Source organism: Nyctereutes procyonoides, unplaced genomic scaffold (genome assembly GCF_905146905.1).
Source record: "Nyctereutes procyonoides isolate TBG_1078 unplaced genomic scaffold, NYPRO_anot_genome, whole genome shotgun sequence".
Taxonomy (NCBI): domain Eukaryota; kingdom Metazoa; phylum Chordata; class Mammalia; order Carnivora; family Canidae; genus Nyctereutes; species Nyctereutes procyonoides.
In genome coordinates, this window is record NW_026575140.1 from 44,196,870 (window position 1) to 44,215,573 (window position 18,704).

General features: G+C 44.4%; 1 protein-coding gene across 3 annotated transcripts in view; it reads right to left on the reverse strand.

Moving 5' to 3' along the window:
* The window catches only part of JAK1 (Janus kinase 1), a 129,896-nt gene that overhangs the window by 13,354 nt on the left and 97,838 nt on the right, over window positions 1-18,704 (reverse strand). For all 3 annotated transcript variants that reach the window (XM_055305510.1, XM_055305511.1, XM_055305512.1), the window contains 6 exons: window positions 16,379-16,721; window positions 14,760-14,945; window positions 10,934-11,091; window positions 8,310-8,433; window positions 6,089-6,275; window positions 1,758-1,864 (listed from right to left, as the gene is read on the reverse strand). In XM_055305510.1, the coding sequence (XP_055161485.1) occupies window positions 1,758-1,864; window positions 6,089-6,275; window positions 8,310-8,433; window positions 10,934-11,091; window positions 14,760-14,945; window positions 16,379-16,721 (1,105 nt within the window). The remainder of the gene's footprint in view (window positions 1-1,757; window positions 1,865-6,088; window positions 6,276-8,309; window positions 8,434-10,933; window positions 11,092-14,759; window positions 14,946-16,378; window positions 16,722-18,704) is intronic.

An 18,704-nucleotide genomic window follows, 5' to 3' on the forward strand; every position in this document is an offset into this window, starting at 1 on the left:
GTTAATCGGGTATATTAATTTGCACAAATGCCACCATTTGTCACCTGTCAAAGCAGAGTGGCAATGCATCTGCCCTGTCTCCCATATCCTGGCAAGGTTCTGTGACTATTCATTAAAGCCACATCTGTCATGAAGTGATTCATCAAGGTTCTGGGAGGTTGTGTTCCCAGAACATCCCGTAAAAGCCATATGCTTTCAGAAATAATTACTCTTCCCCAGAAGGGCTGCTTTATTCCAGTGGCCAAGTCATGGCAGCAGGACTCCACAGCAACCACAGAGCCCCATGCATGTTCCACAACAGCTTCCTTCCATGCCATTCCCTCTGCCTTGGCCGGGTACTTGCTGTGCATCCTCTGCAACTCTGCTTTGATGCTTTCTCTAGGAAGCCATCTTGGTCCTCTCAAGGCTAGGTGGCATGGTCCTGACAGTCCCAAATCCTGTTGTACTTCCCTACTTAGGACTTAACATCTCAGTAATGTGATTAACTACTTAAGATGCAAGAGCTGGCTCCTCCACCACACTGTGGGCCTGCCAAGGTTGCAATCATACTGGCATGCCAAAGTGCTCAGTCTGTTGGCTAGGTGAGCACTGGGAGCATGGTGGATGGCCGTGACCTGCCCAGAGGCTCGAGGGCAAGGAAAGAAGGGAGGGCTCAAGTACGGTGCCAAGTTTAGACAGAAAAAAGGCCAGAGTACTGTTGCTCTGGTGATTTTAATCTCTGGCCACAGCTCCAAACCCACCAGAAGGAACAGAAAACAATAAAAACTGGCCTTCAGTGAAGAATTATCCAAAACGAAGTGAAAGGTGGTTGTAGCTGTGGGCTTCTACTCCCTGAAAACTCTACCCAACAATTTTAGGGATTAACTTTAAAAAATAAACTAGGGAAAAAAAATAAACTAGGAACCCAACCCCATGCCTGCTGCCTTCCACCAGGTTCCCTAATAGATGTGACCCCACAATTCGCTCTCCAACACCTCCCAAGTGTTGCAGTCTCTCCCAGGCAGTCAATGGTCCCTTCCCTCCAAGACTGCTGGCATGTTGTCTCCTCAGCCTCCCTGATGTGTGGCTCTGTGTTCAGGGCCTGAGGTGGGGGCATGGGACAGAAAGTAGGATTTGCCCTGGGCCTCACACCCCTAGCCAAAGCCCAAGGGCAGCTACAAGGGAAACTGGGCCTGCCTATGGCTACAGACTCTGGGCAAATGTCCCCCCAGGTGGACACTGGTCCAAGGGATCTATTTCTGAAGACAGTTCTCTTGCAGGCCAACATTGTACATCTCCTGCTCTCTTACTGCATTCTGTATTCCCCAGCTTTGCTCCCTCTGGAAGCATCAGAAAGCCTAGGAACTGAACTTTAGTAGTGCTTTGTCACACAGCATGTTGTGGGTTAATGAGGGGCATCAGCACAGACTCCCACATGGACAGCCGATTCTCACTGCCCTGTCAGCATTCCTACCAAGTTCTCCAACTCTTCCTATCCGCTGAAGACTCACAACAGAAGGTCCTATAACCCTAGATAACCCCACAAAGCCTGATTAATCCATTTCCCTCAAAGAGAAAGTATCTCTGGGGAACCTCAGCAAGGCTGGGTAAGAATGACAGGGCAGTGGCTGAACGGCTTTAACTATGAAAGGAAAGCCTCCTTACTTTTTTTTCTGATAGGATTCCCCACACCCAGACTTCACTCCCCAAAAACCTCAGACTGCTCACTGTGGTGAGGCAGGACCAAGGTAGACCCAAGAACCTTAGCAATGACTCACTTGCACAATATCCTTCTTGAGGATCCGGTCAAAACTCAGCTGGCTCATGGGGTAGACTGGCTGCCACTCTTGGGCTTTCTTAGTAGCCACCAGCAGATTGGAGATCTCTGTGGAAGAGAGTGAAGAAGTCTGACTGGGGTAGTGAAGGTCCCAGATCCCAGTCGGTCAATGCCTGCCAAACCATGGGGCTTGCCGAAGACATATTTCTACATGTATTGGTTCAATCGTTCAGTAAATGTTTACTGAGTACTTGATTTATGATCCTCCAGGAGCTTACAGACTAGTAGCAGAGCTTAAAATGGTCAAATAATCAGCCAATCAAAAGAAAAGCTCCAATTTGTGCAGCTATTCTCCAAACCAGGCCCAGGTATTCTAGGGTTGACACAGCAGGATACATTCTGATAGCAGAACTTAGAAAAGGTCTGCCTACGGAAGTGAAATTTTAATATCTGAGAAGAGAAACTCCCCACTGGCAGGGACCGTGTCTATCTCATTTCCTGCTCTATCTCCACAGCCTGGTATATAGCAGGTACTCAGGAAGTATATGTTACACGTGTGAATGAATAGGATGTGAGCTGAAGGATGAGAGGTGAAGGGGGAGGAAGAAGTACCTCGGGTCTTGGAAGTGACGAGATCTGAGGCAGGATGGTCAAACAACACTGGTCTTATGCAAAAGAACAAGACAGGTAAGCCAGAGAAAAGGTCAAGCCTGAACCTCTTAGGGCTCCCAGCAATGCCTGATTCCAAGGAGGTGCTAACTAAATGTACAGATCATGAGCAGGCCAGCCCCCGAATTCTACTGATTCCAAGGGCAAACCACTTTACAAAATCTGGTGAATCATGATGAACAGAGGTGGCTAATGCAATTTCGAATCCACAGAAGCCACCATGGAGCCACTTCAAGCTATGTCATTGTGGGGGAAGAAAGCACCTTCCCGATTCAGACTGGCAGTGAGAGGATTCTGGAACCCTAGAAGAAGCCTTTCGATTAGCTACTGAGGACCCGGTCCCTACAGCAGGCCAAGTAACTGGAACAAAGTCTCTCAAATCCTCACTTCTCTGAAGGGCTTTCCCTTTTTTTTTTTTTTTTTTTCAGCTCATATTTTCTGATTGCTTTCTCTTTGCCAGCCACTGTCCTAAGAACTTCACTCACATTAATTCCTTCATTCTAGGACAATTCTATGAGGTACATAGTATTTTTATCATCCTCCTTTTTATTCTCTAGGTCAGAAAACAGAGATTCAGAGTTATTAAACAGCTTGCCCCCAAGGCCAGGCAGCTAGTAAGCCCTAGAATCAAATCTGCTTTCACCCTTAAATCACAGATGGCTCCAGTCTCTCATCTTCTCATAGCACACATGCCCTAGTGGGGGGTATAAACCTGGGAGTCAGAAACTGGATTCAGGCACAAGCCCCACTTTGTTATTATATCCTGGGTACCCTTTCTCCAGTCTATTCTCCTCCATTCTGTTATCCTCATCCACTCTGTTACTTGGATAAAAGCAGATTCCAGGCAACTCAGGACTGCCCTGATGGAGAAAAGACCCAGAAAGGGCCACTTGAATGGTGTTCCCAGGGAAGGGCTGGCGCAGTAGAGCTGTTTTGAAAATTATAGAGGACTACTGGACAGCCCAGGTGGCTCAGTGGTTTAGTGCTGCCTTCAGCTCAGGGCGTGATCCTGGAGTTCTGGGATCGAGTCCCACGTCAGGCTGCCTGCATGGAGCCTGCTTCTCCTTCTACCTGTGTCTCTGGCCCCTCTGTGTGTGCATCTCTCATGAATAAATAAAATCTTAAAAAATTATAGAGGGAGACAAAAACAGGCACCATTTATGGGCTGATGATTTGCATGGCTGCTTCAGGGAGCATGGCACTGAAGTCAACTGTGTGAGTGACAGGGAGCGGTTCAAACTGTTTTCTCACTAGAAAAATGGGAGACAAAAGTCTCTGCTGTGAGGGACAACCAAGGGCTTACTACCTTCAGTGCCTGGTGTATGGAGAGTGCTCCAAAACTGGCAGTCTTGTGGTTAAGACCATGATTACATCCTTTTTTTTTTAAGATTTTAATTAATTAATTAATTAATTAATTCATTCATTCATTCATATGAGAGAGAGAGAGAGAGAGAAGCAGAGACACAGGCAGAAGGAGAAGCAGGCTCCATGCAGGGAACCCAATGTGGGACTCGATCCTGGGACTCCAGGATCATGCCCTGGGCCAAAGGCAGGCGCTAAACCCCTGAGCCACCCAGGGATCCCCCCACGATTACATCCTGGCCAGTGTCATCATCCTTGTACCAGCTGTTTGGCAATAGTCTGCCTAAGTTCTCAGTGTCAGAGCCAAAGGGTACAGATATCAAGCCCCTAGCTCCACTTCATGGATGAAGATGTAGAAGAGTTAGTGATGGCTGAGCCAGTATCCCTTTCTTACCATGGTCACCCTCAGACTTGCAAAGGGGCAGAGGGGCTGGCTAGACAACACGCACAGAGATGTGGATTTGCTTTCTTGTCACATCCACTCTGGCCACCTGCTTTTCCTTTGTTGGTTTTCCGGTTGCATTTTCAAGTGAGAAACCCAGGTTGGAATCAGACCATCAGAGCCTTGCAGTTATAAGGGCAGAAGCACTGAGGAACCCAAAATGACCCTCTCCTTAATTTTCATGATTTCACCACTTCTCTAATTTGCAGGTGGTGGAGGGAAGACAGAGGGCTTCTGATGGCCCACAGAAGCAAGCCTCATACACAGGGCTTATTCTTCCTCTCCCTAGGTCAGGAGAACTGGTCCTTGCCCCAGAGCCTTGGGCTAATGGCTGCCCCTGCACCTTCACATGGCGTGTGATGGGATGTATGGGAAAGATCACCAGAGCTGGAGTCAGAAGACTTGAGTTTAGTTCCCTGTTCATCCTCTACCTACCTAGGAAAATAGAATGAGGATTACAACACTCTGGCTTGTTCTGAAGAGTAAATGACTCAAAACATGGAAAACCCTCAAACAGGGCCTGATGAATTAATAGCAGCTGCCATCATCATCATCACTACTTGTTGCTACTATTATAACTACTACTGATACTACTAGCAAGGCCCTAACCATCTCTGAGCCTCCATTCCCACATCTCTAAAATAGCTACAGAGAGCTATTGTACATATGGAATAAATGCAAATATGCATGCAAAGTGCTTGAGATTAGTAGGCACCCACCAATATGGTATCTACTGCTGTAATTGTTCACCTGACAGACATCAGTGAACACGGATTCCATGCTAGGTGTGGTGTACATTAGTCACAGGGTGTTAAGACAGATCCAGATTCTATCTTAAGAGTTTATACTCAAGTGGGAGAGACAGATACTAAACACATTCATTGTGGAGTTCCAGGAGCCTCGTCAGAAGCCATGAGAAGGATTCAATCTGTTCCTGTGCTTCTCCTGCCACAGCCACTGGCTCCCAGATCTGCACTAGTAGTGGTGGCATCTATACCAGAGACCTTCCCAGCTAGTTCCAGCAAAGAAATCATGTCCCAGTCTCCTGTCTACCACCAGTCCTCACTACCTGTGGACGCTGTCCTCTATCTCCTCAACCTCACCCTGAGACCACTAATCCCAAGGAGAGTATAAAGTACTCCTACTACCTGGAAGGAGACATTATATGACTAAATAGGGTCGTTGAGCTTTAAGGTTTCAACTCACTCAGGTATCAGGGCCAAGCAGCAGATGTGTTTTCACCCTTGTGGAACATCTTCAAGCATGAAAACAAAGGCTGCAGTTACCCCCGAAGCTGTCAGGAAACCCTATCTGATCAACAAGAACGTAAGCCCTTCCTCTTTCACAGAGCGCAGTGGCAGCCTCTTACTGGGAGGCCAAAAAGTGGCTCGAACATCAAGAACCCAGGCCCCTTTGGGTTCTACTGCCGCTTCCTCTGCCCACCCATGACATAAAGGCTCACAAACCTCCTTAAAGGAACCAGATATATCTCAGACAAAGAGACTCCTCAGAGTACCTCCCACCACACTTCCTGGGGCCTCAGAACCACTGCGCTGCCCACCCTTCCTCTGAAGCCCATCTCTTCTTAGGAAAGGATCAGATACATTTAGGTAACACCTTGCAGTACGGGAATGTCAAAAAACCATTGGGGTAGCCTGGTACTCAAACCCCTCTAACCTTGGCCCTCAGTGAAACCTACTTCACTTCTCCAGTACTCAATTTTCTCATCTATAAGATGCGGCATTTGACCATATGATCCTAACCATCCTTCCAGTGCTTACATGTGTCTTGGAGCATCACTAAGGGGCAAAGGGGATCCCTGAGGGGACAGGGCCTACCTCTGGCCCAGGGAGACCCACCTCGGGGCTTGGGCTGGCAGCAGCGCTTCAGCACGAAGCTGATGTTGTCCGTACGCAGGATCTGCTTCTTGAGGTGGCTCATCAGGTCCCCTAGGCTGGGGAAGCTGCGATCTGAGCCGTGCAGGCTATAGCGGCCCTTCTGCACCTCAATCTGAAAATTCTTGAACTGTTTCTGGCCACCCAGCATCTGCCATTCAGGAAAATGACCAGAAACAATTTGTTTTCAAAGGGTCAAGTCAATGTGCCACGGGTACATAATCTGGTAACAACAGGGGAAGCTGGACAAAAGATACCTAGAACTCCATACTACCTCTGTAACATTTCTGTAAATCCATAATTATTCAAAAATAAAAAACATGATCAACAAGTAAACAATCAATCAGTCAATCCAGAAGATGACACTGATCAAAGGGAGTTATTAACACTAAGGAGAAAACATAACTAAGCAGTGACTTCTATGACATCACCACCTTGTTTTAAACCTGTAAGATGAAGTTAATTGAAAAACCAACCTCATAGGACTGCTGCTATGATTACATGACATAATAAAACACTTAGTAAGCACTTTATAAAGATTTGCAAATATTGTACACGAAATAATAATTACTATTAACAATATTTATCCAGGAAGTCCCTCAAACTGAGCCTTTCCAGGCCATGAATCTACTTAAGGAGAACCACCGTGGGAGGTGGCGGTCGGTGGTCTGATTTATTTTCAGGGTTCTAGGGTACCACAGAGAGGAAGTATAGGCAGAGGTTTTCCTTCACGGGCACTTTCTGTACAGAGACAAATATTTTCATGACTAAGGATGAGGGCCAGAAAGATCTACTTATGGTGTAGACCAGGACAAGTTATTTAAGATCTCAATGTCCTGGTTTATTCACCTGTACAATGGGGATAATACCACCTACCTCACAGGGTCAGTGTAAGGTTTAAATGAAGACATGGAGGTAAAGTGTTCAGCACAGTGTCTGGTGAGCTACAATGAACAGCAGGAGTAATCATATCTAAGATCCTGTTTTCCCCAGGTAATGACACCTGGGGGACCATGCTACTGAGTTGCTGACGTTTTACAGCATAAGCTGGTCCCACTTCAGAAAGCAGCTGGGCTATCTTGTGCACCCACCCATGTTAAAAACATGAAACTTCCTTCCAAGACTGATGAATGCAGAAGACAGGCATGCTGCCCAGGAACAAACCTGACAAGTTCTGATGCACTGTGTCTGTACCAGCCAAAAGGCCTCACCATTCAGGAACACCCCCAGGCAGGCAGTGGCACCTAGACACTTTGACCAGGACATCTGGCAGTGCTGGGTTCCTTCTACCATTTCCTCTTCCCTCTCTTGACAGAGTTTAGTCCCCAGGGGATCCCCAGTACTTTTCCTTCCAGCATCTGGGGTCTGTGGCCTGCTGATGTGCTTGACTTCTACCCTGAAGCTCCCCTGCCTCTCCCTGATGCCCCAGTTCTCCCAATACATGCTAACCTAGTCAACATCAGTGTATTTATCTGGACTAACTCTGTAAAAATCATTGTCTTATAAAATATTCCATTTCCTGTATTTAAAAAAGTTGCATGAATGACAAAGGTAGTATTGTGGTCTAGTGAGGTAAGGTCAGCAATTCTGGCTTCTATCTTTGTTATCAGAATATCTCTCACATCATTCCTGACTTCCAGCTACACTAGAGTCACTACAAGTAGAGTCATCTCCACTTGTGAAAACATGAGACAGCAAGTCATCTGTTAAAATGTCTGAAGCTACCATCTGGGGAAAACTGTGTTAGTCCAGGTTACCGAGCCAGTCTTCTTGGCACCGACGTATACCAGTAAGTGCCATAGATAGGACTCCGGGCCTGTGATTTTGTCACTGAGTGTAAAACAAACCACTCCAAACAAGTGCATTAAACTTGACAAATGTTTGGTCTGACTGGTTTTCTGGCCACACTTTACATTCCAGAGCCATCACGGACCCCTGTCACGGGTCTCTTGAGGGAAGAAAGGGTCATAAAGAGGAAATTCTGGGTCTGGCTGCTCAGGAAGTCTTCTTTTGAAGAGTGGGGTTGTCCCAGTCAGAACTGCCAGGGATTTTCTCAGAAACCCAGGCTCTTCTATGCCCACCCCCCTAGAGTGGTACTCTCTGGAGTAGCTCCTGGGCTGGCTGCACTAAACAACCCTGTGGCCATATGACTTGGCCTGACTGACCAAGATTTTTCCTGACTGACCTCAGATTTTTCAAAGCAGGTGACAGTCATGAGAATATTGTCGAAGTCGGTACAGCTCCACCTCAGCACATACATCCCCTCCTCGCTTCCTTCTTGCCGCAACTTATTGATGGCATATTCTGTGCTAGAGGGAGAGAAAGGGAGAAAAAGCTCATACCAAGAACACCCTAGAGCCCATGGGATATCCACTTCTCTGAGCTGGCTTAAGTCCTCTGGCCCCCTCACATTCCCCATCCTGGGTCCTATAAAGTCCTGAGAGGACACATGGGGCAAGCTGACATGCCAAGGAGCCTTAAGACACATCAAATCTCCAAGGTCTAGAAGAGGACTCTCCTGCTGCCCAAGGCACTGAGCTCTCCTTGTCCCTGACTTCCCCACCACATATGTGGTCTCCAGCTAGAGGCAGGAGATACTCCCCTAGAGGTGATGTGGAGCTGCCCACCACAGAGTGCCCACCATAGAGTGGGGTCCCTCTCCACCATCCCTAGGCAGCCCAACTAGAACATGAGCCTCAGGAGAGTACAAATTTGGGGCTATTCTGTTCACTGCTGTATCCCCAGTACCCAAAGCACATTTGGCTCATAGTAGCTACTCAGTAAATAAGAAATTGAATAATTAACACTGAATAAAAAGCAAACAAACAAAAAAGAATTAGATATTAATAGGGAATATGCCTGTCTTACATTCCTTTGTATCTCCAGGATTAATCGGTCCTAACACACAGAGGGCAGTGAACAGGCACTAAATAAATCTACAAGTGAGGTTACCACATGTCTTGTGAGTGGTGCTCACTAAGGGTCAGTGAAAGAGGACCGACATGGTCAACATGTGTAAGGAAGTTAGAGACAAACTGCTCCATGACCTGAAACAACTTCATGCCTTTGCATATGATGATCCCTCAACTAGGAGACCCTTTTCCTTAAGACCTGTCAATCTTAAAAGAAAAAAAAAAAAGACTTGTCAATCTTCACTGATTCTTCAAAGTTTAATCTGATCTGAATGGTGCCTACTCAGAAGAGGCAATGAATTCCAGCCTCCCACAGAACACGAAACATTCACTGATCGAGCAAATATTTACAGAGTGCCTATGGTATGTGCCAGCCCTTGCTATGGGTGCTGAGGAAAAGCAGTGCGCCAAACACACAGGCCCTCTGCCTCTGTGCGGCTCATTCTGGACAGCAAGGCTAGACAGACAAGCAACAAATGGACATGGAAACAAACAAAGCAAGTCTCAGGAGATAATAAATACCACTTAAGAAAAATAAAGCAGGGATCCCTGGGTGGCTCAGCGGTTTAGTGCCTGCCTTCGGCCCAGGGCATGATCCTGGAGTCCCAGGATCAAGTCCCACGTCGGGCTCCCTGCATGGAGCTTGCTTTTCCTCTGCCTGTGCTGCCTGTGTCTCTGTGCCTCTCTCTCTCTCTCTGTTTCTGTCTCTGTCTCTCATGAATAAATAAATGAAATCTTAAAAAAAAAAAAAAGAAAAGAAAAATAAAGCAGAGTGAAGGAGCAAGGAAGTGTGGGGTGTGAAGGAGGAAAAGGTATTGTTACTTCATAGAAGGTGGCCAGGGAAGACTTCACCGATAAGGTGATATCTGAGGGAAGTGGTGGCTGTATACATTCCAGAGCAACAGCATTCTAGGCCACGGGCAAGAGCAAGAGCAAGGGCCCTGAAGCCGAACTGTGGTTGGGATATTTGAGAAATGTGCTTTATTATAATGCTCAACACCCTGCTCTGCACATCTTTGTGCATCTATCTCCTCATGAGTCTGTGAGCCTCTCTAAGCCAGGGTTCACCCACAATAAACTAGCTGTCCTCAGGTAACTGGCATAGGGAAGAGGTGGGAACCTATCATGAGGAAGGCAGCTGAAGAGATGCTTCCCCAGATTGGTTTGGGAGGAGAGACTCAGAAGAAATACAGCAGCTGTTTTCCTCTGAAGAACAGTCCTACATAAAAGGAAGTACACTGAATCCCTATTGCTTCAAACGGCAGAAGTCAAATGAGTAGGAAGAAGTTAGAGAGAGGCAAACTTCAACTCCCTCGCAGAGAGGTCCGTATGCCTGTAACTGTCAGAGCTATAATCTGCTGGCTGCCATATGCAGTACTAAATACCCCATCGCCAGAGGTATCTGAGTAAGCGCTACTAGTTCTGAGATGCAGGTGGGACAAGATGTCCACCAAAGCCCCTTCCAGCCCTCAGGCTTGGTCGCCTCACTGTTCCCACCATTTATCTGCACTTTTAGAACAAGCCAACTCAGGATGCCACTGCTTACTACAGTGAAATGGGACCCATGTCCTTTTTATCTGTGTTTGGCACAGCAAGGGGTTAGGAAGCATAGCATTTCTTGGTCAGCTGTGGAGAAGTGAAGGGGTTAAACTATGAGGAAACCCAAGGGGGAAGAAGGAAGGGTCTATGGCACAAACCGAGGTAAGAGATGACAGGAAGGACTGACCAGTGGATAGGAGTGATGGAAAAGAGGGCACCAAATAAGTCCTAAACAACACATTCAACCAGCCCCCACCTAAACAACTGATGACACCTGTGTCTGAGAAGGTCACACTCCCCACCACTAAAATGTGGTTCTTTTCACACCAAGGGCACCCGAAAAGGTGCCAGAACCAACCAGATTGGACCGTGACAACCATTCTGTATGTTGTGGACGATCAATGGGGGAGCCACATCAGTGCAGAGGTAATGATGGGCATCTGCTGTGAGCCGGAAGTAGCCGTCTACCAGGGACACAAAGGACAAGGCCTCCTCATGGGATGAGAGCTTCAGTTCCTGGCAAGAGAGAAGACACGCCCATGGTTATATCACGTGCTGACCATCTCAGGCACCTGGCTTTATGAGGAGGTACACAGTGAGAAGATATTTAAAACACAATGCAGAACGCATGACCTCAAAGGTAACTGTACACCCCTTGCATTTATACACAATTTTGAATGTTCATCATATGTTTCTTGTCTATTATCTCCCAACTATCAGATGAGGTATGATGTGTTTGTGTGGGAGAAAGGGTAGAAGAGGCAGCTGTGGCAGGCAGACCTATGGAGAGGCTCCCACCGGGGTCCAGAAGGAGGAGCAAGTCTGCATCTCAGGCACAGTGATAAAAGTGGAGGTTTAAAAAAAAAAAAAAGTGGAGAGTGTAGGAGCAGAGTGCATGCAAGTGGAACCCTGGCTTCAGCACTAAGCAATGACTGACTCAGCATCGTTACCATTTTATAGAAAAGGAAACAGAGGCACAGGGGCTTCATCTCATCAGAGTTGGTCTAGAAGGTGAAACGCCCAGATTTCAATCCAAGAATGGTCCCAAGATAATGATGAGTTTGCTAGATTAAGTCCAGAGACCTCTGAGGGTTTGGAAGCAGGCAGAGAATCTTACCCAAAGTGGGAGAGCAAAGGCAAAAATGAGAGGATGAGAGAGGAAACTTCACCAGAAAGAAGGTTTTCAAAAAAACACCTGGAGGTAAAGACAGGCAATTTTTTTTTTTTTTGGTCTTGATCATACAGCCCTGAACAAAAATTGCCCATCTAAGAGGATCCATGGGCTTAACCAGGAACATCTCCTGGTGAATAAGGGTATGGAAAGCCATTTAGAGTTTTGACTCAGAAGAACATTAAGCACCACCAGAGCCTTCTGAGGGAAAAATGATATGTGAGAATAAGACTCTGTCTATAGTACTGGAGAAAGGACAGGCTGATGGCAGAGAAAAACAGAGACAAGAAAAATCAGTTAAAAGGAGAGGGATAAATAGAAGCAACTAGAAAGGATGGAAGTAAGTGGAGCTAATGACAGTTAGCTATCTTGCCAAAGGAAAAGTCAGCTGTGGACTTGTGAACCAAGGAGGCAAAGGCCACCACAGAGATAGTTATTCAGTAAGAAGACTCTGTGCTAAGCATGCCTCCTTGCATCCACCTGCAGATCCCAAAAGAGCAAATCCCCAAAGAGCAAATTCAAAATAGTCTGGTTTGGGCAGCCCTTCACCCAATCATGTAAAAAAGCAAGACCACATAAGCACTTAAGTTCCCTAGAACAGAAGTCTGAATGGAAATGGGAGACGTCAAGAAGAGGAAGAGAGAAGAGATAAATCAAGATATAATTTGATAACATGCTGGGATCATGCTTTCCTGAAAGACCAGTGGCCAAAGTACCACCTGATCAAAGGGCTTGGAAATTCCATGGCTGGGAAGGGGCAGAGGAATGAGATAAAGAAGAGAGGGCATCATGTGTCAATCCACAGGTTCTGGAGTCAGTTTATATGAGCTGAAATCTCTGCATCTCCACTTGCTATCACAGTTAAGCACTTGTAATCATTTTATAGGTCACAAACTGTCCCATATTGGCAATTTCAAATGATTTACCTAAGAGCTGTGTGACACTGGGCAAGTTACCTAAGCTTTTTGTGCCTCAGTTTCCACCTCTGTAAAATGAAGATGATAATAATACACCCACTTCTAGGGTCAACAAAAATGGAAAAAGTTTATATTTGTAACTCATTTAGAACGGGAAGCACCTGGCAGATAGTAAGAGATAGTGTTTGTAAAGAAAAATGAAGTCCTGGGGAGATCGAGTATTTATTTCTGTCTTCCTCCTGCTCCTTTCATAGCACTGCAGCTGGCAAAGACTTGCCAGACCATGTGGTCCAAGTGGGCTCTTAGGTGACAGGTGTGCCAACTGGGTGCCAGGACAGGTAGGGGCAGGCTCACAAACACTGTACTCAGCTGGCTGCTGCTATTCTTCCTCTGCTACGCGTCTTCAGGGTTTGACCGTGTTGAAGAGCCAGATCACGGATGTGCCAAGCTCTTCCTCACTGCGGTCCCTGAGGAAGAGAATGCCTTGGAGCTGCCACTTTTTCTCACTCTGTCACCCTATACAAGTGTCTACATTTGTCCATAATCTGATTTCCCCACTGGAAATAGAGCCAAAATGCCTACATCTAAGATTCTTGTAAAGACTAAATAAATAAGATCCTGCAGACACAGCATATAATCTGGCACTATCTCTATGATATGTTAAAAAAAATAGCACTTCTTTTGACCTTCTCCTTCCTTCCATTCTCCATCTTCCCACTAACATCTTCCTGGACGCTTTTATTTCTCCCTTCACTTTATTTTTCACTACAGTTTCCAAATGAAATTAATTTATGTTTATTGTTAAAAGAGGGGAGGTTAGGAGAATAAAAAATTTAAATCATTCATAATCTCACCAAAAATAACAGTTGGACTATTTTATTTTTCTAACAGCATGTGTATGTATATGTATACCTTTTTAAAATGTCTTGAACAAAATCGGTACTGTTCTATAGAGTTTTGTATTCTTTTTTCCACTTATAAAGCATTTTTCCAGATTATTAAAAAAATTAGCAATTTGTTTATAGAATATTTTACTACTTGGGTTAATTGTGATTAATTTTCCCATTCTCCTATTACTGTATACTTAGGTAATTTTCAGTATTTTTACACTGTAAATTCCATTGGGACAAACATACTCATTCACAGACCACTGGCTTTATCTCTCACTGTTTCTGGAAAACAGCCCTAAGTTCCCAAATGGAGGGACATATAAATATTTTCAAGGCTTTTATTACGTGCTGCCAATTTGCTGTCTAAAAGGTAAAAAAGGCAACGTACTCTAGATTAACAGGGTGACCATCTGTTCTAAACCAGATCACCAGATTCATTCCCAATACTGTTATCCTTTTGACAGTTTTTGCCAAATTTGGGGCAAAATGTGGTATTTCCCTGGTGCTAACTACCTTTACTCTGCATGCCCTGCCTCAGCTACCCATCTTCTCCATGTGCTCTCAGCCTGACTTCCCCAACACAAACATATTTATTTTGGCAATGTTTCTACTTCCCCTCCTAAAGCTGGCCTGCCTGTCTGGATTATATCCTTAAGTGATACTGAAAAAGAGGAAGTGAGATTGAACACCCCCCCTTCCTCTGTCCAAGAGTCACTTGGGTGTACCTGACACCATAACGAGGACTGCCACTGTGGCTACAGCCACCAGCCTGACAGCTGGCTGAAGTGCAAAGCAGGGCTTCCCACCGACCTCATCCCAATTGAGTGCTTCATCTCAGCAAAGAGGCTAAAGTCATCCCTGAGGGAAAATGCTAACTTTCACCAATCTTTTCCTTCAAATCCACTAACTTTTGTGAATTAAATATTTATGCTAAGATGTCTCAAGGAGGGCAGCAAACCCTGATGGAGATACACATTTACAAGACCCAAGAAAGGTACTGTAACATACCAGTGTAACTCAAAAACCGGCACTGATAATGTCAATGTCAGCAAGAGGGATTTCTGGCTTAAGAAGGAAAGAGAGACAATCATCAGATTTTTCTCTTTGGAACAGGAACTCTGCAAAGCATGTGCTGCATCACTGTCCTCAGCAAAGTCACCCTCTTGTCACCAGATACAGACAGGATTGCTTCCAGAGCAAACCTACCATTTTTTTGTTGTCCTGCTTATTGATGCTGACAACAGACTCCTTTATTACAATGTGTGTGATTTCAGGGAAGTAAGAAAAATTGTTCCACTCTTCCCGGATTTTGTTTTTCTCCTCGTCCTTCTTGTGTTTATTTTCCAGTTTTTTCCGTTTCAGTTTGTTTTTTTCCTTTTCAACAGGAACAACCTGATAAGATATATAAAAGTACTAGAGTTAAGTTGGCTTTCTCATTTTCTATTAGTAAAAAAAGGGTCAGTGCTTCTGGAAAACTAAAGCGGGGCCTACATTCAAGGATAAGAAAGCCAGCCTGCCTGGATTTACACAGGCATTGGGAGAGGTGCCAAATGTGGGCTAAGGATCGCAGTTTGGGCTCCAAAAAGGGAATCTTGGGATTTTATACCTGGGTGGGGCCTTACTGAGCACACTGACTAAACTTATCACATAATCTATAATGTACAAGTAAACTGAGAGAGGGAAATAACTGCCTACTAGACAGGGATCTACCATCAGGTCCTCTCCCTTCCCGACTCATACACGTTACGTTTCAACACAGGCAAGGAACACGTTCTTCTTAAATGTGACTGGACAGAACTTGAGCTTTTTTCCTTTTAGAATCTACCACCGATTATCTGGACTTCCTAACGACATTCTAGTTGAAACTTTCAAAAGGAGATGAATCCTCTGCTTGAATAATCCGCTAGGTATTCACTAGTCAGGTCGTCAATTTGAGCCTCCATTTCCCTGTCCATAAAACAGATTACATTTCACAAGGTTCTTTGAGGATTAGATACGTTCTTATTAAGTGTACCTATTCTGTAGAAAAAAAGCAGTTGATGTTAGACATTGGTATTTTAGCATGAATAAAATTGAGAGAAAATAAATCTGTTACTTTAATATTATTATTGATAATCATGATGGTAGTTATAATTATTTTTGAACATTTATTATATGCTGGGCTCTCTGCTGCCATTCAGCTCTCTTAGCAACTCCATGAGGCAGATACAGTAAGTATCTCCATTTTACAGCTGATACAGGGGAAGTAACCCCCTAAAGCTACAGAACTATAAACAGTGGAGCCAGGATCTGAACCAGGTCCAATTAGGTTTCAAACCCATGCTTTTAAACCACTCTGGCTCCATTGCCTCATCCAACAAACACTTCAAAAAAGCGCTTTAAGTTGCAAAATCAATTACCCTAGTTCATGGAGCCAGAAACCAAAGTTCAATTCTTGACACAATCACTTATTAGCTGGTTTTGACTCTGGGCAAGTTTCTTAACTTCTCTGTGCCTCTTTGTGTTCATCTATAAAATAAGAATAATGGTAGTACTCCCCTCAGGGCTTCTTTTTAGGAATAAATGAGTAACACACGTAAAATGCTTAGAAAAGTACCTGGTAAGTGCTCAGTAAGTGCCTGTTATTATTATTCTGTTATTATATATTATATAAACTACTGTTATATTTCTCTATTTCCCTACAGAACTCAACAAATACTTACTTTAGTTCTATTGCCGCATGAACACAATAAAAGAGTGATACATTATATCTAACCAGAATACACTCGGCCAGCAAGGGTGACACATGATGGTCTGTTCTGATCAGCCACCTATCAACCACTTACATTTGGTTTCTGTCTCCACTGGATTCCAAGATTTCCAGTTACCATCACTTCATAGTAGAGAATGTTTCCACTGTCGTTCGGATGAAACCAATTCATCTCATTTTCTGATGAAATCAGTAACATGGAAGTCTCAAATATTTCAGCGCCATAATGCTTTGTCAAAGTTTCCAAGGTAGCCAGATATTTCACCTTTAGGTCATGAGTAGATACACTACTGTCACAAATAGTCTTGTTATTAAATTCCTTCAGGAAATCCTTGAAAACATTATTTATCCGCATCCTGGTGAGAAGGTTCCTCTGTCTGATGGACTTATTCAATGTCTCTGGAATATATCGCTTATAGCTAAAATAAAGTAGAAAAATATGTCTCTCTTTCATGTACAGGTCAAGAGAACAGTATAGAAACAAACCCAAATCTATAAATCTTCCTTTCACATGTTGCCCAATGAGAAAGGAAGACCTACTCCCAGTGGGTCTTAGAGTAAGCACAAGGATGACAATCACAAGGAAATAGAGGTGATTAGGGACAGAAAGAGAAGAAAAAAGCACATGTCCCACAGGTTTTACTGAACTAGGAATTCCTACAAGTATTATCCAATTTTCTGGGTCTCAAAGGCAGGCAGAAAAATGGACTTATCTGTGTGTTTGCTTGCTAGTGTCACTGTTGCTGTGCACACAGGTACTCACATAAACTGCTATTAAGATTCAGCATCAGTGAGAAAGTGGTTTCAAAGGTGTCAAGACTGATTATAGATGCTTTGTATAGTCTACTTTTAGGTCTGTTTCATAATTTTTCTGTAAAGATCATATATTGCTTTTGTAAGAAATGGGGAAAAACACGTAAAATCTAATTAAATACAAAAGACTTCGTGTTTGTCATGTCAAAGTATCCCAGACATATTAAATGAATTGACAAGGAAACTGAAAGATCAGTTAGTTATGCCGGTGCTATTGGGAAAGTATCTATAACTAAACTGATACACTGCTATGAGAAGCCAGTTTTAAGGACAGTATGAACACCCATGAAGGAAAGAATAAACTGGGGACCAAATGAGTGGGGAGATCAGTCTGCCTATTACTCCTAGTCTGAGATGGCACCTGACACTGGGTAATCCCTGCTCCTTGAATGGTTTCAGGACAGTGGAAAACTACAAAGTCAGGAATTTATCACAAGAGATATTGTAACATTTTAGGTTAATGTAACAGAGGAAGATCAGAGGAGGGGTCATTTTTCACCTTAGTCTCATGACAAAGGAAAGAGGAAGTGCCCAGAGCAAAAGCCACAGAGAAACAAGAAAGCAGCGGCAGAGCATGTATCTAACCAGTCCTGCATCACTGAGGAGCACTGCGATGATCCACACCAAACTCTCCTCCAAGGCAAGAGATACAGGGAGGAACCTTATGAGAAGGGGCACACTGCCTATCACAAATAATACAGCTATAAATAACTTGCTCTCCACAATGAGACTATCTTCTTTTATGACATTCAAAATAACTCCTTGGTGGGATCCCTGGGTGGCGCAGCGGTTTGGCGCCTGCCTTTGGCCCAGGGCGTGATCCTGGAGACCCAGGATCGAATCCCACATCGGGCTCCCGGTGCATGGAGCCTGCTTCTCCCTCTGCCTATGTCTCTGCCTCTCTCTCTGTGTGTGTGACTATCATAAATAAATAAAAATTAAAAAAAAATAACTCTTGGGAAAAAATGAGTGGGAAATATCAGAAAAGGAGACAGAACATGAGAGACTCCTAACTCTGGGAAATGAACAAGGGGTGGTAGAAAGGGAGGTGGGCGGGGGATGGGGGTGACTGACGGGCACTGAGGGGGACACTTGATGGGATGAGCACTGGGTGTTATTCTATATGTTGGCAAATTGACCTCCAATAAAAAATAAATTTAAAAAAATCAAAACATCAATCAAAAAATCAAAACAACATTCTCCTTGGTAAAAATATAGTTTATAGATGGATAGGAATTACACAGATTGAATATTCCTTCACAAAGACTTGACCCTGAATGACATAATTTTAAGTGAATAAAATTTTCTTCAGGTAACATCCTTCACGTCAAATTAACAGCTCTCAGTGAACTCTAGTTCAGGCTATGGATGACAGTAGCTGCCTGTAGAACAATATTGAGAAGGATTTTAAGGCTGGTCCTGCACAAAAGGAAAAAGTGCAGTGATGGCAATGCCCACCATGGGCAGAGGTGCAAGGGGTGGGTACGTGGGCCACCAATCTGATTGGCATCACTAGCCCAGAACTTTCACTCAAATACAAATTTCTGAGATCAGCCAACATTCAAAATCAGTACACTACTATAACTGTG